The 13934-nt window shown below is 36.4% G+C and overlaps 1 protein-coding gene across 7 annotated transcripts in view; it reads left to right on the top strand.

Moving 5' to 3' along the window:
• Nucleotides 1-13934, top strand: part of LOC121315731 (regulating synaptic membrane exocytosis protein 1-like) — a 162728-nt gene that overhangs the window by 104202 nt on the left and 44592 nt on the right. For 4 of the 7 annotated variants that reach the window (XM_041250094.1, XM_041250088.1, XM_041250090.1 and 1 more), the window contains 6 exons: nt 71-148; nt 2124-2198; nt 5206-5277; nt 6601-6660; nt 11358-11470; nt 12596-12711. In XM_041250094.1, coding sequence (XP_041106028.1) covers nt 71-148; nt 2124-2198; nt 5206-5277; nt 6601-6660; nt 11358-11470; nt 12596-12711 — 514 coding nt within the window. The remainder of the gene's footprint in view (nt 1-70; nt 149-2123; nt 2199-5205; nt 5278-6600; nt 6661-11357; nt 11471-12595; nt 12712-13934) is intronic. The other 3 variants (XM_041250087.1, XM_041250089.1, XM_041250091.1) reach the window with 3 other exon arrangements.

The raw sequence follows: 13934 nt of genomic DNA, 5'->3' as shown, positions 1-13934 counted from the left end.
GTTTTTTTCAAACTCTGCTGCTTAACTCATTCTGTCTTTCCTGTCTCATTAATGGGGCAAACATGGATAGATGTTCCCACTCACTGGATAGGAGACGGCCTACTAGCCCCAGGATTTATATCCAGCATGCCTCCCCGGAGGATGACAGGTACTGGTCAAGACCTCCAATATCCCAGGGTGCCAGGCAAAGCCTGACCCAATTCAACAATTTGAACCCAGATGTAGACCCTTAGTATTCCCTTGATTGTGCAGAATCCTTTCATTTAGAATCACTTAGAATCTTAGAATCACTTAGAATCCTTTCATTTAGAATCACTTAGAATCATTTCATTTGTCCTGCCCTAGTGTTTATTTGTATTTTTTATTTGGGTGCATTGTGTTAATTTCTCTAATCACTTAGACTCGAGCTGTGTGTTATGTGATTAATTCACAATTAAGCGGTCAGGTTCACTAAGCACTTACTGTAGTGCAATGATTTGTTTTGCAAAAGAAAAAACAAACTATGAATTAATTGCATTGCAGCTCTTCATATCAGGCTATATATTACAAGTTTTGTGAGGTAAACGTTTCCTTTTATAAAAAAAAAAAAAAATGTCTTTGGTCTTAAGAAATTGCTTAGTGAATTGAAGCCAAATGTTTAGTCCTGTATTTTAATAGTACAGCAGAAGTCCTAACCTGATACATTATATACACACCCATCACATTGGTGCAATTAAGTAGCAAGCCATACATTTCTTCAGGTAGATTTCCCTTTAGTTGTTTTTTAGTAATATATTATGACATATTCTTAAAGTACACGAAGCACGAAAATGCATGTTGATGTTGTTTAACTGTAACCCCAAGCTTTTCAAGGTGCTTTTTTGACAGTGTTAGTTATAGTCATTGTTAATAACTGTAACATAACTGTAAAATCACTGTAAACTGGCAAATTTACATAAAGTAACCAGTATGAAAACAACAGTTACACACTGCTGCATTTTCATGAAATGCTACAGATTTATTTTTCTTTTTTCGGTGTGTGAGTAATAGTTCAAATCACGCACCTCCACACTTGCTCTTTGAGGCATAATACCTTCCTTGTCAATAAATAAATAAATAAATAAATAATTATGCATGGCGTTGATTCAGAAAGTGGACATAAATGTGCATGGTTTAGGAAAATTGACCTTAACTTATTGCTCATGCCTGTGTAAACCTGACAAAAATGTAAGGATGCCATGTTCAGAAGCCAGCAAAATTACATTCTTGTGCTTTGTGTCCTTTAAATTATTATGTTAATACAACTATGTGCACCAAAGGTACATGTTATTGAATATACTGTTTTGCCAGCATGTGATTTGATGCAGTTTGTCTGCATTCATATTTTTAAGCCTGAAAAGAAGTATTAAAAAAGTATTATCGGTTGTGCTGAATGGATATGTTACTGTGAAGTATTTTAGTTGTAAACAGATAAGCACTGCAAGGCTATGTCCAGAACATCTTCACCATCTCTATATTCCAGAACATTGCAGCAATGTACAGCTAAGGCCAAAAAATTAGCATCATAATAAAAAATTAAAAAATAACTATATGAACATAATTTAGATCTTTTATTTAATATTATGTAATCAAAAAAACTGATATCGCAACAGTCTACCGGAAGCCATAATAATAATAAAGTATTTCATATTAGATTTCGAAATGTCATATTTTCCCATGTTTGTCTATTTTTTGTTGTATATGGAGAACTAGAAAAAGGTATGTAATTCGATATGTTAACGTAACATTATTCAGCAGGTTTCATTCGACATTATCAAGCAAAAATTTGCTCATTGCTAAGGGTGATGCAAAACTTTTGGCCAGAGCTGTATTACAGCTTTAGCAGATGCTGCTGTCGTGGATGGAGAAAACATCCAGAAGATTTTGCAGGGCAGTGCCATCTAGAGTTTATATACAACATTGCAACTCAGTTCCTGCATACAGTAGAGGTTCTAGCTGAAATGTATCTGGGCACAGGACTGTAAACCTGCAGCTATTGATATACATTCCCATCGTCACTGTGTGTAACCATCATTGTGTTGTTTTTGTTTGTTTTTTCCACCCTTTTCCCATTCACTTCCATGTTTCCACTTTTTTCGAAGAAGCTGGACAACGGACCCTGTTGTTCCAAAACAGGAGACTCTTAATCACCTCAGTGCTAGACCAAAAGCAGTCCAGAGGTACCTTTTATATACAACTACCATCTACAAAGGAGCTGGCTCTAAGTGTAACTGCCTCTAACTAATATAATGGCTGAACGCTGTTGGATACGTTTACTAGGTTTTTATATCAGAGCAAATTCTGAAATATTTAATTTTTCTTAGTTTTCTTAAAAACAGAATGCTTAAAAACTGATTTGAAGAATGAAATTAAGTTTGGAATTCATAAAAGTTGTCTTGGCTGTTGTAAAAAGAAGCCAAAAAGAAAGCTTAACAAATAGCAGAAACGTGTTTTAATTAATAAAAAAAAAAAAACTCAGACATAGATTTTTATTTTTTCATTATTTAAATAACTCATGATTTAAAGCTTTGTGAATGCAAAAAGTAAGATAAAAAGCGTGCAGGTCTTAGAAAACATCGGTATTCTAACAAGAAACGAATGGGATGCAGGTAAGAGTGGTTCAATTTTATTTTGAGTTGTTTCCTGTTTTGTTTTAACTAATTCTTTTTAACAAGCACGACTGAGGTGTCCAAAAGTTGAAAATATTGTTTTATTTATTTTGGAAAAATTGTGGCAGAAATGTTCACCCTTTCTAGAGATGTGGATGTTTTAAATGCTCATGTCGTATGGATTCATGTTGAATACAGGCAGTCCGCGCACTTGCGACACAATTGGTTCCTGAAAGTCGCATTGTAAGTCGAAGCACATTTTCCCATAGGAACAATGTTATAAATTGGGGTTACGTTCCTGACTCTTCAGACAGGTAATATAGTTTTACAAAAACGGCCTGTTATATCGTACTCATGCAAATATTTATTTAACTCTTTACACTCAGCATGGTGATTACGCGCATATTACTCAGACACCTAGACTAGGGACTTTCCATTGACGTATTCAGTGTGTGTATGTGGTACTCCTAGCAAGAAATACGATCGCCTGAAGCTAAGCCCCTCATGATATGACAGAGTTCAGCTTAGGTTTCTTTTTGAGTCAATTGCTCTTATCAGACCTTGTTAACAGCAAATACATTAAAAAAAAAAAAAAAACAATTAAATGCATAAAAAAACAAACAAAAAAAAACGTTAGACTAAGTCAGGGTGATCACTGCAGGTGCTGCAGTTCGGACCCCGAGCATGCGCACAGGACGTAGGGCTCAGGTCTCGTCGTGTCATAAATGCCGTATCGATGTCGTAAAGTCAAAGCAGGGTAATAATGCTAAAGAGTCGTAACTGTCGTGGGTCGTAAGTCGAAGTTTACCTGTATTTAAAACACTCTTAGAGTGTGGAAAGAGTCATATGATATGAACTAAATTGGAAATATCCCAGTTTTCAATATTATTTTGTTAATGATCATTGATATGGTATCGAGATAGTTTGGTAGAAATGCATATGCACAGTAGCTGTATAGTGTCTCTTAAAAGGGATCCTAACATTACATTGTAACATTAACAGCTGTGTGCTGGTCGACAGTTATATATAATTTGGGATGAAAAGTAATGATGTTACTGTATATAAATCCTATAATACAGCAGTTTGGGGGTGTTTGATATTTATTATATCATGTTCATGTTTGTTGATCCCTAAATGACTAAATTAATGATATATATGGTACTAAGAATATGCATCTGACTGTGTCTATAATCACTTTCCTTTTACAATTGCATTTCTTAAATGAGATTTTTTGCATAGCACACAGTACCACCTGATGGATGGATGTTGCACCTGTAGTCTAACTGTTATAAGTTTGGACTCAAATAATTTTGACCCAAAGGAGACACAGCAATTGGAAGGGAGCACCCAATAATAAGCTGTGCATGCAATGATTGTGTGATTCTCTAGAACTCAAACAAACAGGAAACACACACAAATGATCTACTGACCCAAGTAAGCAAGGAGCAAAGCCTCAACAGGCCAAAGCAACTCTTAACAAAGTTATCAATCTCTAATACAGTGACTTTTCGTATAGATCTTCTTGAGTGCATTTTTTAACTTGCTATAATTGTCTCCCTAGTGCCTTATTATATTATAATGTAGGTCTTCAGTTTTGCACAGTAACCACAGGGCACAACTCACTTTAGAGAAGCATCACAGCATGATCTCCCAGCAGATGCTATGGGGCAAGAGTTCAGATGTCTGGTTAAATATGTAATACAGTAGACACCAAACTATTATAATGAACAAAAAGCAGCAAAACCTTTAAAGAAACCAGCTGAAATCTTTTTTCTAAAATGGTTAAATGGATTCTTTCATAGAGACAGTACAGAGGTGATAACCATGTTCCTACAACACACCCACAAGTGAGCTGAGACTCTACCTGTCTGTGATTGACTTTTACCAGTCATAGATACAAGACTAAGTAACATCATACATTGGCCAATTTGGATCATATAGACTAGTGTTTCCAAAACTATTTGGACTTCGTCCCCTTCCTCTGGTTTGTGGTACTTGACGCTTCTGACAAATGATGTTTATCACCAGATGGCAGCTGATTTTGTTCAATAGTACGCAATCTTAAATAAAAGGCACCGGTCAGATGTACTGTGCCATCTAGAGACTTTTGACATGCCAAGAATTGTCAGCAGGAAGAAAATTAAAAAAAATAAATAAAATAATCCTGAACCTTCGTTCTGTGCCCCCAGTTTGAACCACTTATGGAGACAAATATGTCTGCGTTTACTTTGCTGTAGATATCTGTAGTTTTTTTTTAAAATATATTTTACAGTAAAACATTGGCAATATTAACTGAGATTTAATTAATGCTTTGTCAATAATGATGCATTGATTGTTACTGCTGCTGCTGTTATTATTTTCGGATGCTCATATGTTGAGTATACACTGGTATTCAAGAATAGCTGTTTCAACAAAATGTACTTCCAAGTTTTTTGTCCAGCTAAAAAGTGAACTGAATTAAGCCTGATGTTTAATTTATTCATCTGTTTTGCATAACCATTTTGCCATTTTATCATTTTCTCATTCTTCATACTTTTTTCTGTTTTTTTTCTTTTCTTTTTCATTTCAAATGTTACAGGCAGTCAAGAACGCTGGAAAGATCTAGTAGCAACAAACATGGTAGAAAAGACACTGCCTCTGAAAATGAAAGGTAGGACAGTTGCCAATCACTGCACTTGTTTTTCCTTTTTTACATTCTAGAGTCCAGTTTTTCAGAATTGTTCATCCATTTTTTTCATCATCTGAATTTGTATAACAACCGTATAAAAGGGTATTTACAGTACAAGAAGAAACTTAATCTCTTGCTATGTCATTGATGTATTATATCCGTTTTTACCTTTCATTGCCCTCCAGACTTCACCCATAGCACTGTAACACTCATCTGAAGTATCTCAAGTAGTGATAATAAAAAATGTAAAAGTAGGGAATCACCCTTTATTGTATCAGCCACCTATACTTCGTAATCCTGGGATCACCCATAGAAAGAAGTGGTTGATGCATTCCAGGTGGATTTCTGGTACTGTTAAATCCAGTTGTGGCTTATCCCAGATCGGATCAACACCTTACTAAAGGTTTCGACTAGCTATGCCATAGCTCCGACTCCATGGGTGCTCCGGGGCTCAAGCTCCCATGGGGAAAAATTAGTGGATGCTCAGGGCGACAGTTTTTTTGTTTTATGCGATAAAGGTGATTAATGATCTGTCATGTTAAAAACACTGCCCACAAATCAGACTTTTAAAAAATGGCTAAAATGAAAACGTCCTGCATAGTGCAAATACATTCTCAGTCCACACTGGTACAGTTCAGCTGCAGAATGTAGTGTGGCTGCTTCACAATCAGAGCTATAGTATTGTAGCTGTTAAAAAGTAAAACGTTAAAGTCGAACATCAGTGAAGATCATGTGTCTATGTGAGTACAGTATTGTAGTAATTCATAGTTATTTACTCAGAGGCTGTAACCCACTGGCAAGAACAAAAGTCGGCCCCCATGAGCTATGCCTATATTTCATATATAAGTAGGACTTACATACTGGGAGAATAAGAAGTTTTGTTTTTTTTCATAAGGGAAAGCAGTCCTTTACAGTTTACAGTATATCCCCAAGGTAGGAACCCTCTCTAAAATTTACAGTGTCGTATTGGAACATTCGAAAGTTAATTTACTCACTGTGTTGATAGTAAGTGATATATATATATATTATATAGTAAGAAAACAGTATGTGACTTCCAATTCCCACACTGGTATTTATGAAAGGGCTATGCGTTAACCTAAATATGTGACTTCTACTCCTTGAAAGTTTCTTTTTCCTATACATAGTCATTGTACAGCATTCCTGGATACAAAAACACCTTTCATACAAAGCTCAGATTAGAGGTCTTGCCCTTGCTGGTCCACAGTGTATTAAATGTGTTGAATTGCAGATGCTTCTTATTAACTGTGTACTGAATTCAGTTCTTGTTTGCTGCATTTGCCTCAGCCTACCAAAGCAAAATCGCCCCGGAGGGCGAGGTAGAAAATCTGGGCATCAGACATGCAGGTAAAGCAAATGCATGGCCATGCGGTACCCAGTGCCTGATAATATCAACACTTATCTGTGCTGGCATGAATCCGTTAGTACTGAATGTGTTTTAAAAAGAAACAGCTGTCATTTTCTTCTGCTGATGACGAGATTGACATGTGCATTCCTGATGTTAATGACAGTAGGCTGGATATACGCTTGTTATGCTTTTTGTATCATCTATCTACAGTAAGGATAATTTGCACTTTACCTTACATATTCGTAAGCATGCCATTGCTGTGCTCACCATAACTAAATTATTTTTATTCATCTTATGACCAAGAAACTGGCCTGGTGATGCGCATGAATAACTTTCTGTTACAGCATTCGACTTTGTAACCCGTGTAGAAACACTCAGTTAGAACAAGCTGAAAGCCACGGTGTCTCTCTGTGAATCCAGTAGGTGTGCCAGTGCTACTGCTTATAGCAGTAGCGTGCTGTATAAGGTGTTGTGACAGGATAGCTGGGAGGACAGAGACTCGGAGACAGTAAAACTGCAGTTAAAGCGCTGCTGCGCTGTTTTAAAATCAACAAAAATAAATCAAAAAGACAAACAAAACACGCTCACAGAGCCAAAAATAAAAGGTCAAACAAAAACTGTTCAAGCTGGGCAGAGCCTTCACTGCTTTGTAACACAAAACCAATTTAGCAACACAGAAACACTCACCCCAAAACACCTCCACCAAACAAAGGAATTTCCCCCTTTTTTATAGAATGTGCCTGGAGCCTAATTATCAATTACTCAATTAGCTCCAGCCACATTCTCACATGTATTTTGGCAGGGATAGGAAATTAACCCCATCCCTGTCAACAACCACCAAATCACCACACAACAATATTTACAGACAGGGCCCTGCCCTGCCACAGTTATCTATGCAGAAGGCATTAAAAAGAGCATTGTTCAAATGATGTTTGCGTGATACTGATAGCACTTTGTAGGAAAATGTGTCTATTGCGTTACATACATGTTTTATCTTCAAACCATGGGACACTTTATGGGTTCGTAAGCTATCAAACCTCTGAAATATAAAAGCTATTTTAAAAGCATGTATAAAGTACTGCGCCAATGAGCATTATAAGCACACTTTTGTCAGTAACCTGTATATAACAATATTGGAAAAATGCAGCTAGAAACAGAATACATTTTTTCTGTTTGGTGTACTTTAGAGATTTCAATGCTATTTTTCTTGAAAAAAAACTTACTTGCAGTTGGTTTCAATTAGTACTACTTGTGGACTGCTACTGCCAAAGTCACATTAGGAAGTTCAAGATTTGGGCTAACGCGGAGTATACTAGAGAACTGTAAAATCAGCCTTATAAGTAAATCAATTATCACTGTGTTTTATTATGCCTTCTTGCAGTATTTAGGTGCCAGTTGCCTTTAACAGATTTATTTATATTAAGATGTTGCTCTTTGAAAAACTGCATCGTACTAACTTCATTTAAATAATTGTTTTGAAGTATTTAGCCTCCATTACAGCAGTGCTAAAAAGATCACATAACCTACCACGTCCTACCAAACCTAAATCCCACACATCAGCTAAAGGGTGTGTAACAGGGCGAGGAGCCCTGTACATTTGTTTGTTATTTATTTTTAGAACGGGGTCTGTGTATGTGTTTGTATTATGATTTATTTATGTATATATATATGACGGCATAGCAGCATTATTTGTTGTTGTTTTTATTTAAAACGTGGTCTGGCAGAGGCGAGGTTAGAAATTAGTAATTAAGTAATTAATAAACTCATGCAGATTGTGGCCGAGGGGTAATAGAATAATTACTAGTTAGTTAAAGCCCTCAGCCACGGTTTATTGAGGCTGTCAGGAAATGTGACCCATCAGTCATCCAAGTGCTTTTTTCCCCAATTTCAAGATTTCATTATAAAAGCGCAAGCACCCACAGCATCTATCCCACTGTGCTATGGAATGACGTGCTTGCAAAAACAAATGTAATAACCTATGCACTTCTGTTTCAGTAAATAGTTGATGATTCCACCTCTACCTGGGGTGTACATCATCTCTTAAGAGGTAGCAAAGATCATATTACTTGCTTGTTTATTGAAACAGAACCTCTGAATAAGGAATGCTTCGTGGGGGTGTCTGTTGGCGAAAGGAGTAGAACTGTAAGACATTGTACTTGAAACTGGTGTCCTCAGGCTTCTTCTGTTTTGTAAAGCACAGCTTGAATAGGCTATTGTGCATAGAATATTTTATAAATGGTCAAGCAGTATACTATCATGTTGTATATGTAGTTTTCATAAAACCTTTCAGTGTTTTTAATATTAATTTAAAAACACTGATAATATCAATCATTTGATCTGGTACATAATAAATATGCAAACTAGATTTAATCCACCCCTAAGTGTGAAGTCTACTGAATATATTTTTCATTTAAATTCAAATGTATGCAGTTATGTTTTGATTTATAACAGTAAGTGTCAATTCAAGTTTGGTCCTTTGGAAAACAGTCATGCAGATGCAGCAGTTGAAACAAATGTAAGTTCAGGTGTGTTATTAGGTATTGACATGCATTCCAATGTATTTTTTTTCATATAAATTTACAATTGAAATGTAATAGAATGGAACCATTTTAAAATGGTTGCCTTTTGTTTAACCTCAAATTTCCTATCTACAATTACCTGTGATTGAAGTTCAGTATAAAGACTGCGAAGTCTGTAGATTTCTCTTATGAAAAGATGTGACTGCAGATCTTTTTTGAGCCTGTACCTAGAGTGCTGCCAACTCCAATTAGAAGAGTGCTTCCTCCAAGCCTGAGGACAGCTGATCAGCTTAGTCTTACACAGAGAAACCACACTCGCTCCCGGTCGAGTGAGCACCCTAGTGTCAGGCATTTGTGCTCTGTCTATCAGACAGCCCCTGGAGGGTCTGCACCAGTCTCCCCCCCTGCTGGACAGGTGGTATTTCATGTATCATTGGTGTCCTGCCTGCCTTGTTTGGTGTTGTGCCTCACCGGGTGTGGAGTGTACCATAGCCACTTTTCTATTGATCTAGTACAGTAGTACTGTATGTATAGTCCCTTTACCACAGTGTTCAGTTTCCCCATCTCTGCTCTTTTCCTGCTAATGATACATCATTAAAAGGATGTAAAGAAAACTATGGTAGTGCGTATGGTGGCCCGTGGTTTTAAAGCTTTGATTTGTCATTGTGTTTTGCTGGTGGCAAATGAAAGGTTATTATTTTCATGGTGATTACTTTTTCATAGATTTTTTCATCATTTTACTGATACTGTACATTTAAAGACATTATTAATTACTACATAGTAATTCGTAATATAATATAATATATCTATATATATATATATATATATATATATATATATATATATATATATATATATATTATATATTTATTTATAATTCCAAAAGGTTTTCCATCTAGATATATTTCTGAAAGTTCTGCGTAGAGTATCACGAGGTTGTTTCGTGGTACTTCTGGTACCTGGGAAAACTTTGTCAAGTCAGGGATAAAGTGGCACAGAAGAGGAAAATGCATCATACCACCCAGACACTACCCAGATCAGGTTGCCCTCCCAAACTGAGCAGCCGGGCAAACAGGCAACTGATTGATGTCACTCTGAAGCCATCAATGACCTTGAGAGATCTGCAGAGTTCTGTGTCTGAGATGGGAGTCAGTGTTTACACCTCAACAATAAGCCGGTCCTTACACAAAGCTGGTGTTTATGGACAAGTGGCAAGAAGGAGGCCATCACTCAAAAAAGCCTCATCTTAAAGCACGTACAGAGTTTGTGAAAAAGCATATAGATGATACTGCAGACATATAAAAAAAGGTTTTGTGGTCAGACGAGACAAAAATGTAACTTTTCGGTCTAAATTCCAAACGTTACAAACCCAACACTGCACATCACCCAGTCATCACCATCCCAAATGTCAAGCATGGTGGTGGCCGCATCATGTTATGGGTTTCCTTTTCTTCAGCAGGGAATGGGAAGCTTGTCAGGATAGAGGGGAGAATGAATTGTGCAAAGACTCTGAAACTTGGGTGGAAATTCACATATCAGCAGGACAATGACCAAAAAAATAGGGCCAAATCTACACTGGAGTGGTTGAACAAGAAGTGAATTAATGTTCTTCAGCAGCCCAGTCAAAGTCCTGACTTGAATCCAATCGAAAATTTATGGTGAGACTTGAAGATTGCAGTCCATCAACGATCCCAAACAAACTTATCAGAACTGGTGCAATTTTTCCATGAAGAATGGGCAGAAATGTCACCATCCTACTGTGCAAAGCTAGTAGAGACCTATCCAAAAAGAATCATAGATGTAATTGCTGCAAAAGGTGCTTCTACCAAGTACAGATTTAAGGGTCTGAATACTTAGGCAACCTGTAAATTTCATGTTGTATGTTTTCTTTGCAAGCTTTGCTGACATTTAACCTCCTCCTCATAAAACAATGTTCAGTTTAACCACTACAGCTTTGAATAAAAATTGTTTGAAAAACTGTGCAGAAATGATTTGTAATTCAACAAAATGGTAGGGGGTGAATACTTCTGCAAACCACTGTATATAGCATTGGATATAGCCATTTCAAAAAGTGTTTTTGCACTGTTAAAGGTAAGTGAAACAATGGAACAATGTATTGACAATTAAATAAGTTGATAGAACATGCTTAATGTCCTTGTTTTGTTACCCCCAAATAGAACACATCAACAAGGCAGCTCGTCTCAGTCACCCCCTACGGGAACTCCCTCGTCAGGACGCAGAGGAAGGCAGCTCCCACAGGTCCCTGCGAAGAGCAGCAGTGTAGAGCAAGGTATGCACTGACATCTCAGCTAAGGGGGTCGATGGGAAGGTTTAGAGAAGACGTGGAGATTCTCCTGCTACTCTCGTTCAGTTTCTAGTGTTAAGTTCAATTTTATCATGATATTTCTCATTGTGCTTTACAGATAAAGGGGAAGCTATGTAAATGCTAACCTGGCCATAAGCAACTAGAAGTTCCCGTTATCTTAGTGCAAATGGTTTCAGTATACACGACAATAGCGTTAGCTGGGCTAATAACGTTCCTCTTCTTTAAATGAATAAAGACTTTAAAAAAAAAAATTATTATGCAAGTTTTCTGCAGTCAAGTTTCCATTGCAAATCAAAAGATGGCAAAAATGATGGCACATTTGGTAACGTGGCTAATTGTGCTCAATAAATTCAGTGAGGGGAAGTGAGGGTACATTTAAGTATGACAAACTGTAGCATCTGTGCTTGCATGGGGTTAGTGTTTATCACTGAATGTCTTGCAAAAACACAGCATATGACTCATGTTTCTTCCGGCTATTGGATTAGCCGCAGTGGTTCTAATGGTAGGTGTTTCTACTAAGTGAAGGTAACTCACTGCGTAATGTGTTTGAAACTGAACTTTGTCAATTAATTTCCCATAAAAGATAAAATATTGATTTTATTTTTTCCAATGTTTCACATGAACCACAGGCGTTCAATGCTTTTACTGCTACTCCTTGAATTTTGATTTCTTTTATTGAATGCAATACACAAAACATTAACTTTATTAAAGTCTGTTTAAATAAGCATTTCTGAACTAAAGAGGATTTGGAGTTTAATGTTGTGTTCCAATGCACTCTTATAGAATGTTTCAAAACACTTAAAAAGCTGAGCTTTACTCAATGTATACCTCTTCAAAAACACATTGTTATTTCAGCCTTGCTGTGATGAAGCAGGATCTTAAATTAAAATAGTTCTGCATTTCTATTTCTATTCATGTCGCGATAGTTTCCAAGCCTTTATTGGATGTATTTTATGGTATTTAGCCACTATTCTTTGTCATATATTTTGCTTGCTTTGCAATGCTTTTGGCGTGCATGCTGTAACTGATTTCTTCATAGTAAATTGCAGTAAGCTGTTTATTTGATGCTAGTCTTCTCCGTTGTTTCAGCCCTAGCGGTAGAAGAGCGAGCACGACAGATGAAAATTAAAGTACATTCCTACGCATTAGCCACGATGTCCAGCTCGAGTCAAGAACTAGAGCGAGAGGTGAAGACAAAGCGAGAGGTACTAATGATACATCTACAAACTGGATTGGTCACTTTGCCACACTACCCTGAAGTCCCCCATGTTTCTGATTTGCTCGAAATCACACATGGCCAACAAAACTAACTTAGGTCCAGTATTTTTAGCTGGAGGGAAATTGAAAAGGTTTGCCAGCTGCTAATGTTCCTCATGTGTTGATTGAATCCAAATCCAGATGTGCACATAATGGGGTAGATTTTCAAAGGCGACTAATTTAAATGGGTATAACTCAGCTTTTTAGACGTTTGGATGGAGGTCTAGTGTAAGAGCGACTTTATAAAGCTTCTAAAATGTTCACCTGATGCTCTTAGACGTCTATTGTTATCTAATGGCATCTATTCGTTTTTGACCTCATTAGCATTTGTACATGCGATTTTCAGAGTATGTAGATGTTGTAAAACAGTAGTTTAGATATCGTAAGTTACACCTGGGTGTAACTGACATCTAAGTCAATAAAACTGAATGTTTTTTCTCTAACTCCTCCAACGTACAATGGTGGATGTATTGGTAGAAGTGTTTGCTGTGCGTACGAGATGCACAAAGAAGAGCTGTTATACAATACTGTTTAAAAATGTAGGTAGTCTTTTTTTTGTTTTGTTATTAAAGTCTAAATAAAATATATAAAGCATATAGTGGACGTTTGGCAAAATATGTCTGCTGACTGTGAAAAAATATTAATTAATTTTGTATTGGATTCCCATGCCCCCTTCTATTTGTGTAATACTATTATAAGATAAAATCACCAGCCAATGGGAAAGCTTGACTGTATTGTGATTTTTTAATGTGATATTTTGGGACGCCGTCTGCCATTAAATAAATACATTATTAATAATAATAATAATAATAATAATAATACATAAAAGTATGTACTTTGTCAGTAACGGCAAATAAACATGCAGATACCATAGAAAAAGTAGGCTATACAGCGTTTTCAACAGTTTGGTATATTTTGAACATGTAATCGTTCAGTTCAAAACAGAATGTTGCAATGTAATGTTAATACTTAAATAACAACTTTGTTCAAAGTATTACAATGTTGCCTTGTCATTTTTAATAGTGTTCAGGACACAATGTAAATGTAAAATTTTCTGCAGTTTGCATGTGTTGTTATTTGGTTGTGGGTATTTAAAAAAAAAAAATTCCAAAATTTAGATTTCGGTTTTCTTATTTCCTAAAGTCTGACATGAGGGCTTAGTACTAAGAGA

Source organism: Polyodon spathula, chromosome 5 (genome assembly GCF_017654505.1).
Source record: "Polyodon spathula isolate WHYD16114869_AA chromosome 5, ASM1765450v1, whole genome shotgun sequence".
In the NCBI taxonomy this organism is placed as follows: Eukaryota; Metazoa; Chordata; class Actinopteri; order Acipenseriformes; family Polyodontidae; genus Polyodon; species Polyodon spathula.
This window is presented reverse-complemented; position numbering and strand designations above follow the sequence as displayed.